This window comes from Dipodomys spectabilis, unplaced genomic scaffold, assembly GCF_019054845.1.
Source record: "Dipodomys spectabilis isolate Male_0828 unplaced genomic scaffold, ASM1905484v1 ptg000669l, whole genome shotgun sequence".
Lineage (NCBI taxonomy): Eukaryota > Metazoa > Chordata > Mammalia > Rodentia > Heteromyidae > Dipodomys > Dipodomys spectabilis.
The window spans coordinates 1,244,827-1,258,917 of NW_024871346.1; the positions used below are offsets into that span (position 1 = coordinate 1,244,827).

General features: G+C 59.8%; 1 protein-coding gene across 1 annotated transcript in view; it reads left to right on the forward strand.

Moving 5' to 3' along the window:
- Positions 1–13,137, forward strand: part of Tram2 (translocation associated membrane protein 2) — a 64,553-nt gene extending 51,416 nt beyond the window's left edge. The window contains exons 5-11 of the mRNA XM_042671944.1: positions 4,092–4,150; positions 4,828–4,912; positions 5,305–5,375; positions 5,860–5,964; positions 6,295–6,438; positions 7,424–7,587; positions 8,492–13,137. Coding sequence (XP_042527878.1) covers positions 4,092–4,150; positions 4,828–4,912; positions 5,305–5,375; positions 5,860–5,964; positions 6,295–6,438; positions 7,424–7,587; positions 8,492–8,565 — 702 coding nt within the window. The 3' untranslated portion in view covers positions 8,566–13,137. The remainder of the gene's footprint in view (positions 1–4,091; positions 4,151–4,827; positions 4,913–5,304; positions 5,376–5,859; positions 5,965–6,294; positions 6,439–7,423; positions 7,588–8,491) is intronic.
- Positions 13,138–14,091: the final 954 nt, after the last annotated feature.

The window sequence follows — 14,091 nt, forward strand, 5'->3', positions numbered from 1 at the left end:
GTTTTCTGTCATGCTGTGAGACGCGCGTCTTCTCTTGGGGAGCAGGGCCAGCAGGGCCGGCCGGGTCTGCCTGCAGCGTGTTACCTCCTCGCCACCCCGCTCCAGCGGCCTCCTCTCAGGAAGGTCACCCCCAGGGGACGTTGAGAACACACTTCTGGCCGCTGGTGCTGGTGGCTCACACCTGTAAGCCTAAAGGAAGCTGAAATTTGAGGCTCACAGTTTGAGTCCCCATGAGACTCTTATCTCCAATAAACTATTCAAAAAAGCCTGAGAGTGGTGCTGTAACTCAAGTGGTAGAGTACTGGCCTTGAGCACAAAGCGGCTCAGAGACAGCACCCAGGCCTTAAGTTCAAGCCCCAGGACTAGCGAGAAAAAAAAGAAAGAACACGTTCCTGGCACCTAGTGGGTAGAGGTGGGCAGAGCTGGTGCCTCCCGGTGTACAGCCATTCCCCCACGCCAGGGGGCTCACGCCGCCCTCATCCGAGGGCCAAGTTTCCATGCGGCTCCCCCACCCCACTCATCATCTGCGTGGCCAGATGGCTGTTAAACATAAACTGAGTCCTGCCCTCTCCTCTCCACTTAAAGCCAGGCCCCTCACAGCTGCGGAAACGTTCTCTTCCTCCGACATGTGACCCGGCCCCGCGGCCAGCTGGTCTCATGCAAAGGGATACAGCCCCGCTGTTCTGGCCTTTGCCTCTCTCGCTGCCCAGCCATTCCTCCTCCTGGGCTTTGCGTGGCTGGCTCCTTCCTGCCCTCCAGCCTCCACTCCAGCGTACCTCCTCAGAGCAGCTCCCCTCCTCCCCTCCGCACTGCTCTTCTCCGGCTCACGTGTGTGCTCCCTCTGACCCTCCCTCCGGACCCTGGGCTGCCTGTGGTAGGCACTGCACTTCGAGCCGATCCTCTGCACTCTGCCTGGCATGCTCTGAGCCCCCCTGAGTCTTGGCAGGGAGGATGACCCCCAAGCCACACATGCATCTTCTTTTTCTAGCTTTCCACAGATTTTTTTTTTTTTCAGTAATGAATTGATGGTTTCCCTAAGCATCACGGATGATCATTATTTAAAGAAGTAATACAGAACAGCTTTTTATAAAAAAGGAAGCAAAAAGTGTACCCCAAGTCTCAGCTGTTGGGAATACCAGTTGCCTTTGTGTGTTGGATGCAGATGATTTTCTTGGCCTCTATTCAGGTGTTGCACTAGGAGTGTGACTAGACCCTCCAGTGAGCATCTGAGCATGCCAGCCTCTAACTTTTAGTCTGTCTTTGATATATTATCCAATGTTCAAGGAAGAGAGGAAAAACAAACAAGGCCAACAACAGGACCTCGACTGGAGGATGAGGGTGGACAGGCCTTTGGACTTTCCTCTGCGGTGTCGGTCTTCGAGTTTTAGAACCTAAAGTCCACTGGACGGCAATGGCTTTGGGATGGTTTGTAGGGTGTGGTTGTTCCTGGTAAGCAAATGATGCAGGGATGTCCGAGGCTAGGTAGCAGCTACTTCTTTTCCCTCTGGATTCCACTGGGTTTTGTGGTTCTTTTTGTTTATGCACTAGAAGAGGAGATTGCTGGGGAAGCAGACGGATCTGCCATGCGTGGAGAGTCTGTTTAGCTCCTGGGTCGATTTGGAGATTCCACAGAGAACAAAGGATTTCAAGAGCCCCAGCCTCCACCCCCCGCACAGCCATCTGCTGGGGCCTGTCCGTGGCGGGGACCGAAAGGCTCCAGTGCGGGCTGTGCTGAGCTCGCCCTGGAACTCAGGTGCCTTGGCATGCCTGAGCTCGGAGGCCGCCAGTCCCGCCCTCCCTCAGACAGCTGCCCTGACCGAGGGCTGGAAAAGGCTGTTTTCAGAGCAGTGAGTCATTTTTCCTCTGGCTCCTCTGCTCCCCTCCCTCCTCCCACTCCTCCAGTCCCCGTGGACCAGACATTCACAAGCAGGCAGCATTTTTCTGGGAGTCTTCTTGGCTCTCTGTTCCAAAATCCTGACCTCTTTGTCTCCTAAGTGAAGAGGCCGCGCCAAGAGGGCCCTATGTAAAGTCTCAAGACCATGCAGGCAGCACCATGTTGAGTGCTGCTTCTCTTGGCCAGTCCTTTTATTTTGGCCTTGGCGGGGGAGGAGGGGGAAGGCCGGAAAGGCCTCTTCCTCCTCAGTCCCACAAGTCCTATTTTTCCTGCTCAATACATTGCTGCTTCCTGTAGGAAGGGCATCCCTTGGAATGAGACAGCCTTTCAGAAGACCAGGTGTCCCTGTGTCTGGCATCAGAGATCTCATGCGGGCCGATAATCCGAGCGCTCAGGAGGGGAGGGGGAACAGAGGGTAGCGATGTGAGCGTCTAAAGCTCACTGCCACCGCTACCCGCTCTACTGATCGAAAGTGTGACCTCCTTCCAATCTAATAGTCCCCATGCCTGCCCTGGTCCCTGTATCATGCTCCTGGGAGCCGAGCCAGGCTGAAACACATGCTGACAGGTCAGAGGGCATTTAGTAACTTGAGGGTCGTGGGTCAGTCAGCAGTTGGAAATACAGCTGCAAATCCAAGAGACAGTAGCCTAGAGTGCCTCCCACTAAACCAAGCCGAGCTCATTCTCCGAAGCAATAAAGCCTGCTCTCAATGCCAGGGTGAACTGTGGAGGGGTCCAGCGGGTTTTCCAACTTTCTCAAACAACTTGCCTGAAGTCCTAAGACCAAGAGGTTGGTGGCTCAGCTCACATTCCAGCTGTCTACTGGAAAACCATCTCACTTCAGGAAATCTCTCCTATCCATTACTTCATTGCTCATACTTCTCTAAGAGGTAAATATGGGCCCCGTGTTATTCTATTTGGAAGAGAAGTGGGTAGAGCATTCTCATGGCTGGAATGTGCTTTGGTGATAGAGTTTAACACACACAAAGCCCGGTTTGAGCTCCACCACTGAGAGGAAACGAAAACAAGAACTTTGCTAAAGCATTCATCATCCATCCATCCACCCCTTACTTTTGGTTCCTTCATTCATTCAACTGATACCTTCTCATTGGACCCGTGTGTCAGTTGACTTGCTGGAGCTGATGTTTCTCCTCATCTTGCATTGTAAGCTCGGGTCTACATCTCCGGGTTTTATCCTTGGGGGGTGGGGGGTGTGGGGTATGTCTGGCCCAGTGTATCTGGGAACACACTGGCCCACATCCCTGTTAATACTGACTTAGGAACCAGTGGTTACTGGGCCACACAGGTGTTCCTTGAGCTCCAGATGCTTTTGAGGGAAAAGCTGGTGCTGTGAGGTTTTACAGTACGTTTGTTTTCACGCTGGGCTTCGCTGAGCAGACTTCTTTCCTTTCCTGTGTTGGTCAGCAGATACTTTCCACACACCTCTGAGATTGCATCTCCTCCAGGGTCTTGATTTGATACTAGGGTCTTGGGTTCCACCCCTGGCCTCAAGATTGATGCCTTCTGGGCTGCCACCATGTCACCATTTTGGCTTTTGGCCCCTGTTCCTTGGGGACCAGGCTTCCCTTCCTTACCATGAGCTCAGCTTTGCATTGGAATAGTCCCTAGAGGCCTGGTGGGGGGTTCAGGTTACGTCCCCATTGCTCACAGGGCTGAGTCCTGCACACTCGAGGCAGAGAGCACGGCAACCAGGACCCTGGTGTGGCGGAGCCAGCGACAGTGGCTCTGCTGGGCGCTGGAATCCAGCCAGTGGCTCCCGCCTTCCCGCTAGTGTGACAGCTAACGCAGACTTTGGACTTTGCTCATGGGCTGGGGTTCTGTAAGCATCTCTCCTGCATACGACAGGTGCTGCCCTGTAGCCATCTCGCGTGCCCCCATGTCCCTCGCTCAAGGACGGACTCTGACCCCGTGTTACAGGGGCCCCAGTGGGGGCTCAGGGGGGTGGCGTAACCTGCTCCGTGGGGCAGCTGGGTCTTCAGGCCCCGGGGCCGGGCACCGTGCACCGCATCATGATACTTACGCAAGTACATGATGTCCCTCACCGAGCGCCCTCTGTTCTTAACGTGTCCTGATCTTTGTCCAACAGGTGGGGGCCGGGCGCCTCCCGGACCTGTCCCGGGACCCCGGCGCGTGGCACCCGAGTGTCTCTAAATGCCCTCTCCTCTCCCCCACCGCAGGAAGGATACCTGACCAACCCGAGAAGCCTCTGGGAGGACTACCCGCACGTGCACCTCTCGTGAGTACCGGGCGACTCAGTCCCCACGGGATTCTCCTCCCAGAATATGTCCAGAGTGCCCGGGCCAGCCGGCCTGAGGACCGTCATGCCCCGGGCCCATGAGGCCCCGGAGGGACGGTCAGGCTTCTGTCTGGGACCAGAGAAACCCCAAACGAAAAGGCCATCCACACGAGCTCCTTGCAGAGGTAGACGGCAGACGCAAAGCAGACAACTCAGAAAAAGCTGTCTGGCTTTGTGTCTTCCTGGCGACGCACTAGAGGGCAGAGCACATCCTCCCTGCGGTCTTCTGCTGCTGACGCTGGCTGGCTGGGGGGTGGGAGGGGGGACCTGGGTCTGCTGGCTGGCTGGGGGGGGGGGGGGACCTGGGTCTGGGTCTCGAGAGACCCCTTCACCTCTAGGCAGAGCCTCGGTAGCAGAGTCCGTGTTGCGAGCTGGGTGCTCCTCGCCGCCGCACAGCCGTCTGGTGCTCAGTGTACTGGCTTGTGGCTTGTGATCCCCTTCCTCCCGCGCTTCCCGTGCGCCGGGAGGCCACTGAGTGTGCCCGCTCCGCTCCCCGCAGGCCCGCACGCTGCCAGCCTCTCCCGCCCCTGGCCGGGCCCTTCCCTCCCCAGCCTGACGAGCTCCTGAGAGGACGTTTTACCCCGTCCCACCCGTGTGACCTTCTCTCTTGTCTGCAGCTTCCAGGTGAAGTTCTTCTACCTTTGCCAGATGGCCTACTGGCTGCACGCACTGCCAGAGCTCTACTTCCAGAAGGTGCGCAAGGTGAGCGCGCCCCCCCCCCCCCCCCCGGCCTCCCCTGCTGTTCCCTCCCCTTCCTCTGGCCCTCGTGCCAGGGTGGTCGGAGCTCATGTCCAGTCTGGAGTCGGCCCTGTAGACGCGCTGCGCACACGCTCGTGAGCCTTGGCGTGAGAGTCCATCTCTTGCCTCCCCCTGTGGCTCTGGTGGTTCCCACCGGCTCACCTCTCCGTTTTTTACAAGCACTTTCCTTCTGAGTCGCTTCCAGAGCCTTCTTCCCCAGCCCCACACGCTGTCCCCACACCCAGTGCCGCCTCCTCCTGGCAGTCCCGTGCCCAGCCCCAACGGGGGGTGGAGGGGCACAGCCTGCATCCCCAGCTGGGAATAGGCCCACTCATTGTCTTCCATCTTGTCCTCAGGAGGAAATTCCCCGGCAGCTCCAGTCCATCTGTCTGTACCTGGTCCACATAGCTGGAGCGTACCTCTTGAAGTGAGTGAGACCCGGCACTGCTCAGGTTTCTTTGCCTGTGTGCGCCACGCATGTGTCCTCACTGCTACTTGCCTAGCGGCGGCAGGCACTTAATAGACCGTCTCCGTGCACGGGAAGAATTGAGAATGCCAAGAGGGACACCAGTAAGGAAGAGGGACACCAGTAAGGACGGTTTACTGTGATAAGCATTGTGATGAGAAACGGACCCCAAGCCCTGGGAAGGCTGGTGACCTCAACCCAAGACACATCTTCCGGCAGATGTAAAGCTCTTGGCTCCTTGTCCGTCCTTGGTTCTGGTAGCGTGGTGTGGTGTGCGAAGGCACTGCCCGAGCGAGGCTCGCTGAGGGGGCAGGCAGGCACAGGCACCCGACCAGACAGGCCCTGTGAGCGGCCGGGGAGGTGTCCTAAAGGCAGACAGCCAGGTCTAGTGATGAGACAGTCCGCATGGAGCAGTGGAGAAGCTAAGGCTGACTCTCCTCCCCAGCCTGAGCCGCCTGGGCCTGCTGCTGCTGCTCCTGCAGTACTCCACCGAGTTCCTCTTCCACATGGCTCGACTCTTCTACTTCGCAGATGAGAACAACGAGAAGCTGTAAGTGGGACTGTGGAGGATGGAGGGGGGGGCTCCTGACCTCCCCCAGGCCTGGCTGGTGGAGGGGGCAGGCTCCTGACCTCCCCCAGGCCTGGCTGGTGGAGGGGGCAGGCTCCTGACCTCCCCCAGCCCTTGCCGGTAGAGGCCCGGCTGGGGTGTCAGCTGCTCACTTGTCTGCTGGGGGCAGAAGTTACCATCTTCTTCTAGATCGCCCTGGAGCAGCCTGCTGGGGCCTGGCCGGTCCTCTCTCCTCTCAGGGTGGGTCTGGAGAAGGGCAGACGTTCCTTCGGGAGCCCTGCAGGCCTCGCCCGTCTCTGCCCCTGCTCACAGGTTCAGCGCCTGGGCCGCTGTGTTCGGCATCACGCGCCTCGGCATCCTCACCCTCGCCGTGCTGGCCATCGGCTTCGGACTGGCTCGTGTGGAAAACCAGGCATTTGACCCTGAGAAGGGGAACTTCAACACCTTGCTCTGCAGGTAGGTCAAGCAGAAGCCGGGCGGGGTGTGGGGGATGGTCCATGGCTCCGAGCACTGCCAGCCCCTTGAACTTGGCCTACCTTCCATGAGGGTCAGGAGGCAGCCAGCCCCATGAGCCCTCACGCTTGGTTCCTTAGCTAGAGAGCTGTGGGTGTGTGGTGAGAAGTGGGGGGACCAGCCTGCTGTCCCTGCCAAACCCTGCACTCCTGGTTCGCCAGATGGCAGCGGGAATCTCAGTGCCAGTGTCGGGCAGCCACTTCCTTTGTGTGGCTTATGTCATCGTGTGTGAGCAGTGCTTATCCAGTCTTGCACTTGATCCTGACAGCCACATGGGGACTCTCAAAACTGTCCTCTACAGCTAGGCCAGTGGCCTACCCTGCCATTAAGAAAGATAGCAGAAGGGCTGGGAAGGTGGCTCAGTGGTAGAGCGCTTGCCTCACATGCATGAGGCCCTGGGTTCGATTCTTCAGCACCACATAGAAAAAGCCAGAAGTGGCACTGTGGCTCTAGTAGTAGAGCACTTGCCTTGAGCTGAAGAGCTGAGGGACAGCGCCCAGGCCCAGAGTTCAAGCTCCATCACCGGCAAAAAAAAAAAAAAGGCAAGCAAAGGAGCCATGTGTTTCCCTGAGTGCACGGAGCAGCGGGTGTGGGGTTCTAGGGCTGCTCGGCTTCAAGTGGAATACTAGATGGCAGCCGCTCGCTCAGTGGTGTCAGCGAGATCGTCCTTCGCTTCTTTTGAATTGCCCTGATACTTGGGGCACATTGGCCTCACCCGGGCTGTGCTGTGGAGGGGACGCTGCATTCCCGGGCGGGGGAGCACTGGGGAGCACTGGGGCCATGGAGCTGCCACTGCCTCCTCCCCCGGCGCCCGCTCAGACGTGGCGTGCTGGCCGGAGCAATGCGGGACGCACTCCCTGCTGGCGGCGTCGGGAAGAAGGGCCCAGGCCGCGGGAGGCCCGCCACGAGCCCCCTGTGCTCCCCGCAGGCTGTGTGTGCTGCTGGTGGTGTGTGCTGCCCAGGCCTGGCTCATGTGGCGATTCATCCACTCCCAGCTGCGGCACTGGCGGGAGCACTGGAACGAGCAGAATGCCAAGCGGAGAGTTCCAGCGGCTTCCAGGCTGCCAGCCAGGCTGCTCAAGAGGGAATCTGGTGAGTGCCAGGGCCTGCAGCAGGGAGGTGCGGCTGAGGCCTGTCTGGAAGGGTGGGCAAGATCCAGGCCAGCCGGAGGCCTCCACGGCCCTCCTGCATCCTGCGGCTCCTCCTTCCTTCCTGACTGCTCCCCTCCGCCTGCCCGCCCCACCGCCCGCCCCGGGCTCCTGCCTTGACGCGTGGCTGGGCCTGAGCCAGAGTCAAGAGTGGGCAGGGCCATCCCCGAGCGGAGTGGCCGCCTGGCCACTGCGGGGCGGGGTCACAATGGGTGGGGACCTCTGGCGGCCAGCCTGCCCTCCGGGTGGCTTCTGGTGCCCAGCCAAGTCCTGCCACTGCCGCCGCCCACAGCCAGGCTGCAGAGTGGCCGCGTCCTCACCTGCCTTCGCTGCCCTGGCGGAGCTGCTTGGTGACAGCGCGGGGAGGGGCGAGAGCGGGCGTGGGACCCCCACTTCCTCCCGCGGCGACCCCTCTCCCTGACTCTCCTGCCTTCAGGGCGCGCTGCTCGGCCAGGGCGTGTGTGGCGGAGGCTGTGATGGGGGGGGGGGGGGACGCGTGAGGAGGTGCTTCCGCCGTGATTTTGTCCCAGGACACACGTGTGGTCCCACAGCCTCCCGCCCTCCAACCCCCAATCCTGGGAGTTGCTGCACACACGGGTGCCCCTCCAGAACCCGGCGGGAAGCGCGGACTGAGATGGCACCCGGGAGGTCCCAGCCTGTTCCTGGGCTCCGCAGACACCCCTCCGAAAGAACAGAGAACAGCACCTCAGAGGGGCCAAGTGCCCAAGACCCCGGGAGGGCAGGAGAGCCTGGCGCCCCCACCCCGGGGTGCCGGCGCACGCGCGGCCTCCTTGGTCTCGCCTGGTCCCTGCAGAAACGCCACGTGTGTGTGTCTCTCCCCTCTCCAGGTTACCATGAAAATGGAGTCGTGAAGGCAGAGAACGGAACCTCCCCACGGACTAAGAAACTCAAGTCTCCCTAAGGCCAAAGTGCTGCGACCAGGAATCCTCTGGGTGTGGGTCTCGGGAGGAGGGGCGGCCACTGCCCCCGCCCCACCCGCCCCACCTCCACCGGCAGAACCTCCTGTCTTCAGACGGGGCTTCTCTCTCACTCCTCGGCTTTCTCTTCTTTTTCTTCTTCTATAAACCGTTCTCAATAAAGCCAAAAATCTCCCTCTCTTGCTCAGTCGGGCCACCTCTGCCTTGCCTCTGTCCTGTGTGGGTTTTCTCCTTGCAGCCTGGATTTCCCATGGAATCTTTCTCTGTCCTCTTCTTCCGCTTCCTCCACGGCTGCTGCTTTTCCTCCTCATTCGCACGCGCAGTTTTTCTCTGTGTGATTCTTACGATGGACGGGCGCCGAGACCGCGGTCCTGGCCGTCGATCGCGGGTCTGTCGCTCTGCAGCCCGCACCGAGGCACCGCGGCACACCGCGCCTCACCTCGGCCGGGCACCTCGGCCAGGCACGTCCTCCTCTTGCGGACGGCAGGAGCAGCAGAGGCCGGCCCTCTTGGATCATCGTCTTCTTGGTGCTGATAGACTGATGAGATGCATGATTCCGGTTCTCTGCCTGGCGCCCCGAGGCACAGCCTCCACCCTCGGGCATGCCTGGACACGGCAGCTTGGCCGAGAAAGGACAGTGTTAACCCCGCTGGTCCCGCGGCTCCCCACAGCTCACAGAGCAGCGCCCCGAAACCAGCCTCCCGCGCTCAGAGGACACGTCTTCCCACGTCTAGAGCAAGAGCAACGTGTTGAGCAGTAGGCTGGTCCAGAAAGATGATGCGCTGGGGGTGCTGTGGGAGCCAGGCTGGGCTTGTCCTCAGCCATGCCAGTTGCTCCTGCATCAGCCGCTCGCCAGAGCCCACCAGAGCCGGCGCCAGCCGCTCACCAGAGCTCACCAGAGCCCGCGCCCCCGCCAGCCGCTCGCCAGAGCCCGCGCCCCCGCCAGCCGCTCGCCAGAGCCCGCGCCCCCGCCAGCCGCTCGCCAGAGCCCGCGCCCACCCTCCACTCGCTGTTTTCAAGTCCACCCAGCCAGCCCTGCCCACGGCCAGCTTGCTACCTTGTCTTCATCTCTCGATGCTGCAGAAACATGAAGCCTCACGGGATCAGCCCCTCGCCTGTCCCCAAGCATCCCAGGGAGGGTCCCCTGCACCTCCCCTTGGACCTCGCTCTTCAGGTGTTCTTTACACATCTCCGTCTGACAGCAGGTGACTCTGTGTCTCTCCTGCTTGGAAGAGCAGACGTGGGGTGTCCATGCGAGTCCGGAGGCCCCTCCCCCAGTGTGCCTTCCTCTCCCCTCCACCTGGAGGCATGATGCCAGGCCCTTGTGCAGCCGGTGAGGGCTTCCGGAAGAGGGGAGGGCGCGGAAGAACTCGCTGTGCTGAGGCGAAAGCAGCCGTTCTGGTGGCGCAGGCGTGTTCATGTCGCTGGCACCTTGTTCTGTTTCTGACGTCCTAGTAGTGCCCAGACCTTGGGCCTTGACCCACGAGAGAGCAATGCTCTTTTCTCCAGGGCAGTTTCCCCCAAGCGGGGGCGTGTCTTCACACACCACTGTAGAATCTCTGCTTTATTAGGAGAAAGCATGAAGAGAGGGAAGTGGACTGCAGGCTGAGCATGTGTGTTTCCCTCCCTCCCTCGCTTCCCTCCCCCTCCCTCTCCTTACCCCGGGAGGACGCAGCAGAGCTGACCTGGAACCTCCCCTCCCCCCCGTAGCTGTTTCACCCTGATAGAGGCTGAATCGTGCCCGCTCCTTGCCCTGCCCAGGGCTCGTGGAGGGCTCGTGCCCACCAGCCACCTTGGTCCCACGCCCCCCTTCCTCCCCAGGTAACCTGGGTTTCCCCCTGGGGTCTTGCGTGCCAGCTCCGCGCAGGGGGCCTCTCCCCTGGGGTCTCGCGGGGCTGGTGTCTGGGATCCCGTGGCGTGGTCCCTGTGTAGGTGTGTCTTGCTCTGTCCCCGGTCCCTTGGTGCCCTCCGGATGTGGCCGCGTGTTCGTTGAGTCTCCCGTTGGCTTTCCACTGCCGACGGCTGGTTCTGGCTTGGATGGGTGTCGGGGACCCGCTGGCGGGTCAGCTCAGAAGGAGCTGTTTGTCCTGTGCTGGGAGTTAGTAAGATCTTGTTAAAAGAAAAAAGCCCAAGACCAGGAGTAAGGCTGGAGTCTCCACAGCCCGGGGCCACCCCGCCGCACCTGCGTGGCATCTCGTAGCCGAGCTGGGCCTGAAGGTGGGCAGCAGCTGCTTCTAGGGACCCTTGGAGCATGGCGGGTGGCCTCGTGCAAGCCCCGGCGCTTTAACCCTTCATTGTCGTGCAGTCTCCCATCTCCACACAGTGCCAAGCCCCGTGCCAGGACCAGCCGCTCGCTCTCGAGTGTGAGAACCTGGCTGGCTTGGCACCATGGGCCCAGAGCAGACGACACTAATCTACCTCAGCAGCCCCTGCGCCTCCCTGCCCCCGGTGGTGCACCTGGGTGCGATGCCAGCGGGGGTGGTGGCGGGAGGAGGCCCCGTTCATGGGTGGAGGGGGTCTCTGCTGCCTGTGCTCCAGAGAGTGAGTGAGGGGAAGGTTTTTACCCTCCAGGCTCTGATAGCTGTGCTGTAAATAAGCTAAGGAAGGGGCGGTTCTGGGGGAGTGGGGAGGGGCCGCTGTCTTCCGCTCTAGTCGGTCCTAGCCCAGCACGTGTTCCTGGCCACCAGTCCGAAGTGGTTGCTGAGAACCTGGCCTCCTCCTGTTCCCGGCAGAATTTGCACAGCTGGAAGCCAAATGATACCTGTGCTCACTCTGGCCACTGTCCCACGGATCTCCCGACGTCCTGGGACACTGGGCCGGGCACCCGGCGTAGGGGTGTGCGGGGTGCGCTTCTGGCTTCCTTTGGGCTCTTCATTCTCAGTCCCCCTGGGCCTTTCCAAGTGGCAGATGAGAAAATGGCGGAGGCCAAGTGCCTGGCCTCCAGAAAGTGCAGAACGTAGCTCCAGACGGCATAGGTGCTCCAGCTGCGCTGGTGGCTGGGCCTGGGTTTCTTGTTTCCGCCTAGGAGGGGAGTCGGGACCAGCTTCCTCCCCTTCCAAGGGTCTTGGTGTCCCAGGTGGCTGTGTCGTATCTGCAGGAGGGCCGGGCCGGCCCTGCCCTGCTCCCCTCTCTGGGTCCCCTGGCCAGCGCTGCTGTGGACAGCAGCGTCGAGCCTGGCGGGCCCTGCACGGCGGGCGGGCGCCCTGTGCTCGGCGCTCCTGGTTCTTTTGGTGTCACAAGTGCCTTCCGTGGCCGCGGCCTTGCCTTGTGCTGTGTGGCAGGCTGCCAGCAGGCCCGGGCTGCCACCCTTCAGTGAATAGGAAAGGGACACAGATGGCCAACTCCACCTCGTGTCCTGACGCCCCTCCCATGTGCGCACAGCCGGGGCGCAGCGGCTGCTCCCTTCCTTCTGTTTCTTGCCTGGCGGGGTGGTTAGGGAAGCCTGTGAGACGGCTCGCCCGCAGACACCTGTGCCTCAAGGGTACTAGTGCGCATGCTCCCCGGCCTCTTCCGGCCTCCTCTCCCTTCCCCACCCTACTACATCCTGGACTCCATGCAGAAGGCACCCTGCGCTGACCTCTTCCCATCCATTCTGCCTCCTGTTCAACAAGCAGTGTGAACAAGGCGTGTGCTCTACTTCCCTAGTCCCTGTGTGAGCGAGTGGCCTGTGTGGCAGAGGGCCTGGGCCGTGGTGGACAGCCACGTCTCCCAAGCCAGGGTCACCTTGTGTGGGCAGTAGCTCCCCCCACCCCGGCCTTCCGGCCTGTGCAATAACCCTCCGGCCAGTGGTCTTTCCCACGGGCCTGGCTGTCACCTGCGGTGCCCTGCAGTGGGGGAGGGGACGGGGGGGGGGAGTTGTCACCCTACACACAGGCCAGCCCCTTCCCTTGGTTGCTGCCATTATCCTGACCCTGGCTGGTTCTGTGGCCCTCTTGTAAAGCATGTAGAATCTTAGAAGTCTTATGTTTTGTGTTTGTTATTGTTTTAAAATCGGTTGGAAAAGAAGAGAGCCATCCACAGATGGGATGTCGGGTGGTGTCTAGGAGTGAGACTGGCCGTGATGTCTGTGCGACACCATCACTGAGAGCATTCCAGAGTTCCTGGGAGAGGAGGAGGAGGAGGTTTTCCTGTCTCTCAACAGGACGGGCTGTGGGAGTGCCACCCCGGGCTGGTCACACCAGTGCAGTGCTGGAACTAAACCTCTCTGTTCAGATCCTCTGTTTAAACTGGGTGGAGGCTGCCGGTGCCCTGAGCAACTCATAATGCAAATGTACACAAATTGTTTTCTTCTTTAGCCTGTTCTTGTTATGGACCAAATTTTAACAAGGAACTCAAGGAAAATTTGTACCTGCCGTATTTATGCTTTCGTGTAAAAGGGTTGGGGGGAGGGGTGTCTTTTTACTTTCTGTGAACTTTTTTCAAAGTCCTTTTCCCACTTTCTGTCTGGTTTTAAAAACAAATTACAGTTTTGTATGGATTTTTTAAAATGTACATTTTGAAAAAAATGATCAAATATTTTCTCAAATACCTGAATAAAAGGCATAGAATTATCCGTCTTAACTGTCTCTGATATAATTCCTTGACATGCTTTTATATGATGTATTTTAGTTTGCATACTTCATGTTCTCTTACTAAAATTTTTCACTAGTCATTTATTTTTCTCCCCTCTCCCCTCCCTCTCTCTCCCCTCCCCGCTCTCCTCCCCCTGTACTGGTGCTTGAACTCTCAGCCTCACATTCTCTCTTGAGCCATAGCTCTGCTTCTGGCTGTTTGCCCAGGTGTGAGCCACCTGCACCCAACTTCATTTCTAAGATTTCTTGACACACAGTTGTCCATGCTAGCAATGTGAATCGGGGAACTGGACGGAAGGATGGAGAGTGATCTTGACCTGACAGTAAAGCGGGAAGAGGACCTTGCTCGTGGGGCCTGCGCAGGGCAGTTGGGGAGGAAGCCCTCTTGTTTGATGGCTGCTAGCATGTGATGCCATTTAGCTTGCAGAAGGGGCTGTGCATGCAAGGCCCTAGGGGTGTGGTGTGTGCTGACTGGAAGATGTCCCAGAATTAGTAACAAGGGTGGCAGAGGGCATTGCTGATGTCATGGAGCTGGCCAGCGGCGACCTAGTGGCAGCTTGTCCAATGGCGCAGGAGAGGAGTAAGTTACAGGTGGCAGTCACCCCCACCTGGGAATCGGCTGTTTGCCTGAGGTGGCGGTGAGTGGTCCTGGCAGATGGCGGGCTCTGGTGTGGGCTTGGGCTGGAGTCGTGCTCGGCGGGGCTCTGCCGGGTGACCGCTAGCTGCGAACCGTCAGCCTGTTTCTCAGGGATGGTGAGTGGAGAGTCAGTGGCTAGGATCCTGGTCCAGGTGACACGGTCAGTGAGTTGGTTCTTAAGTGAGCACGCCTGTGTGCAGCTGGTGTTCAAGAACCACGGGCCCGCAATTCTCTAGAGGCGTGCACATAGTGACCCTGTACCCTTAAAGCCTATAGGACCCACGCACCCATCACGAGGCCCT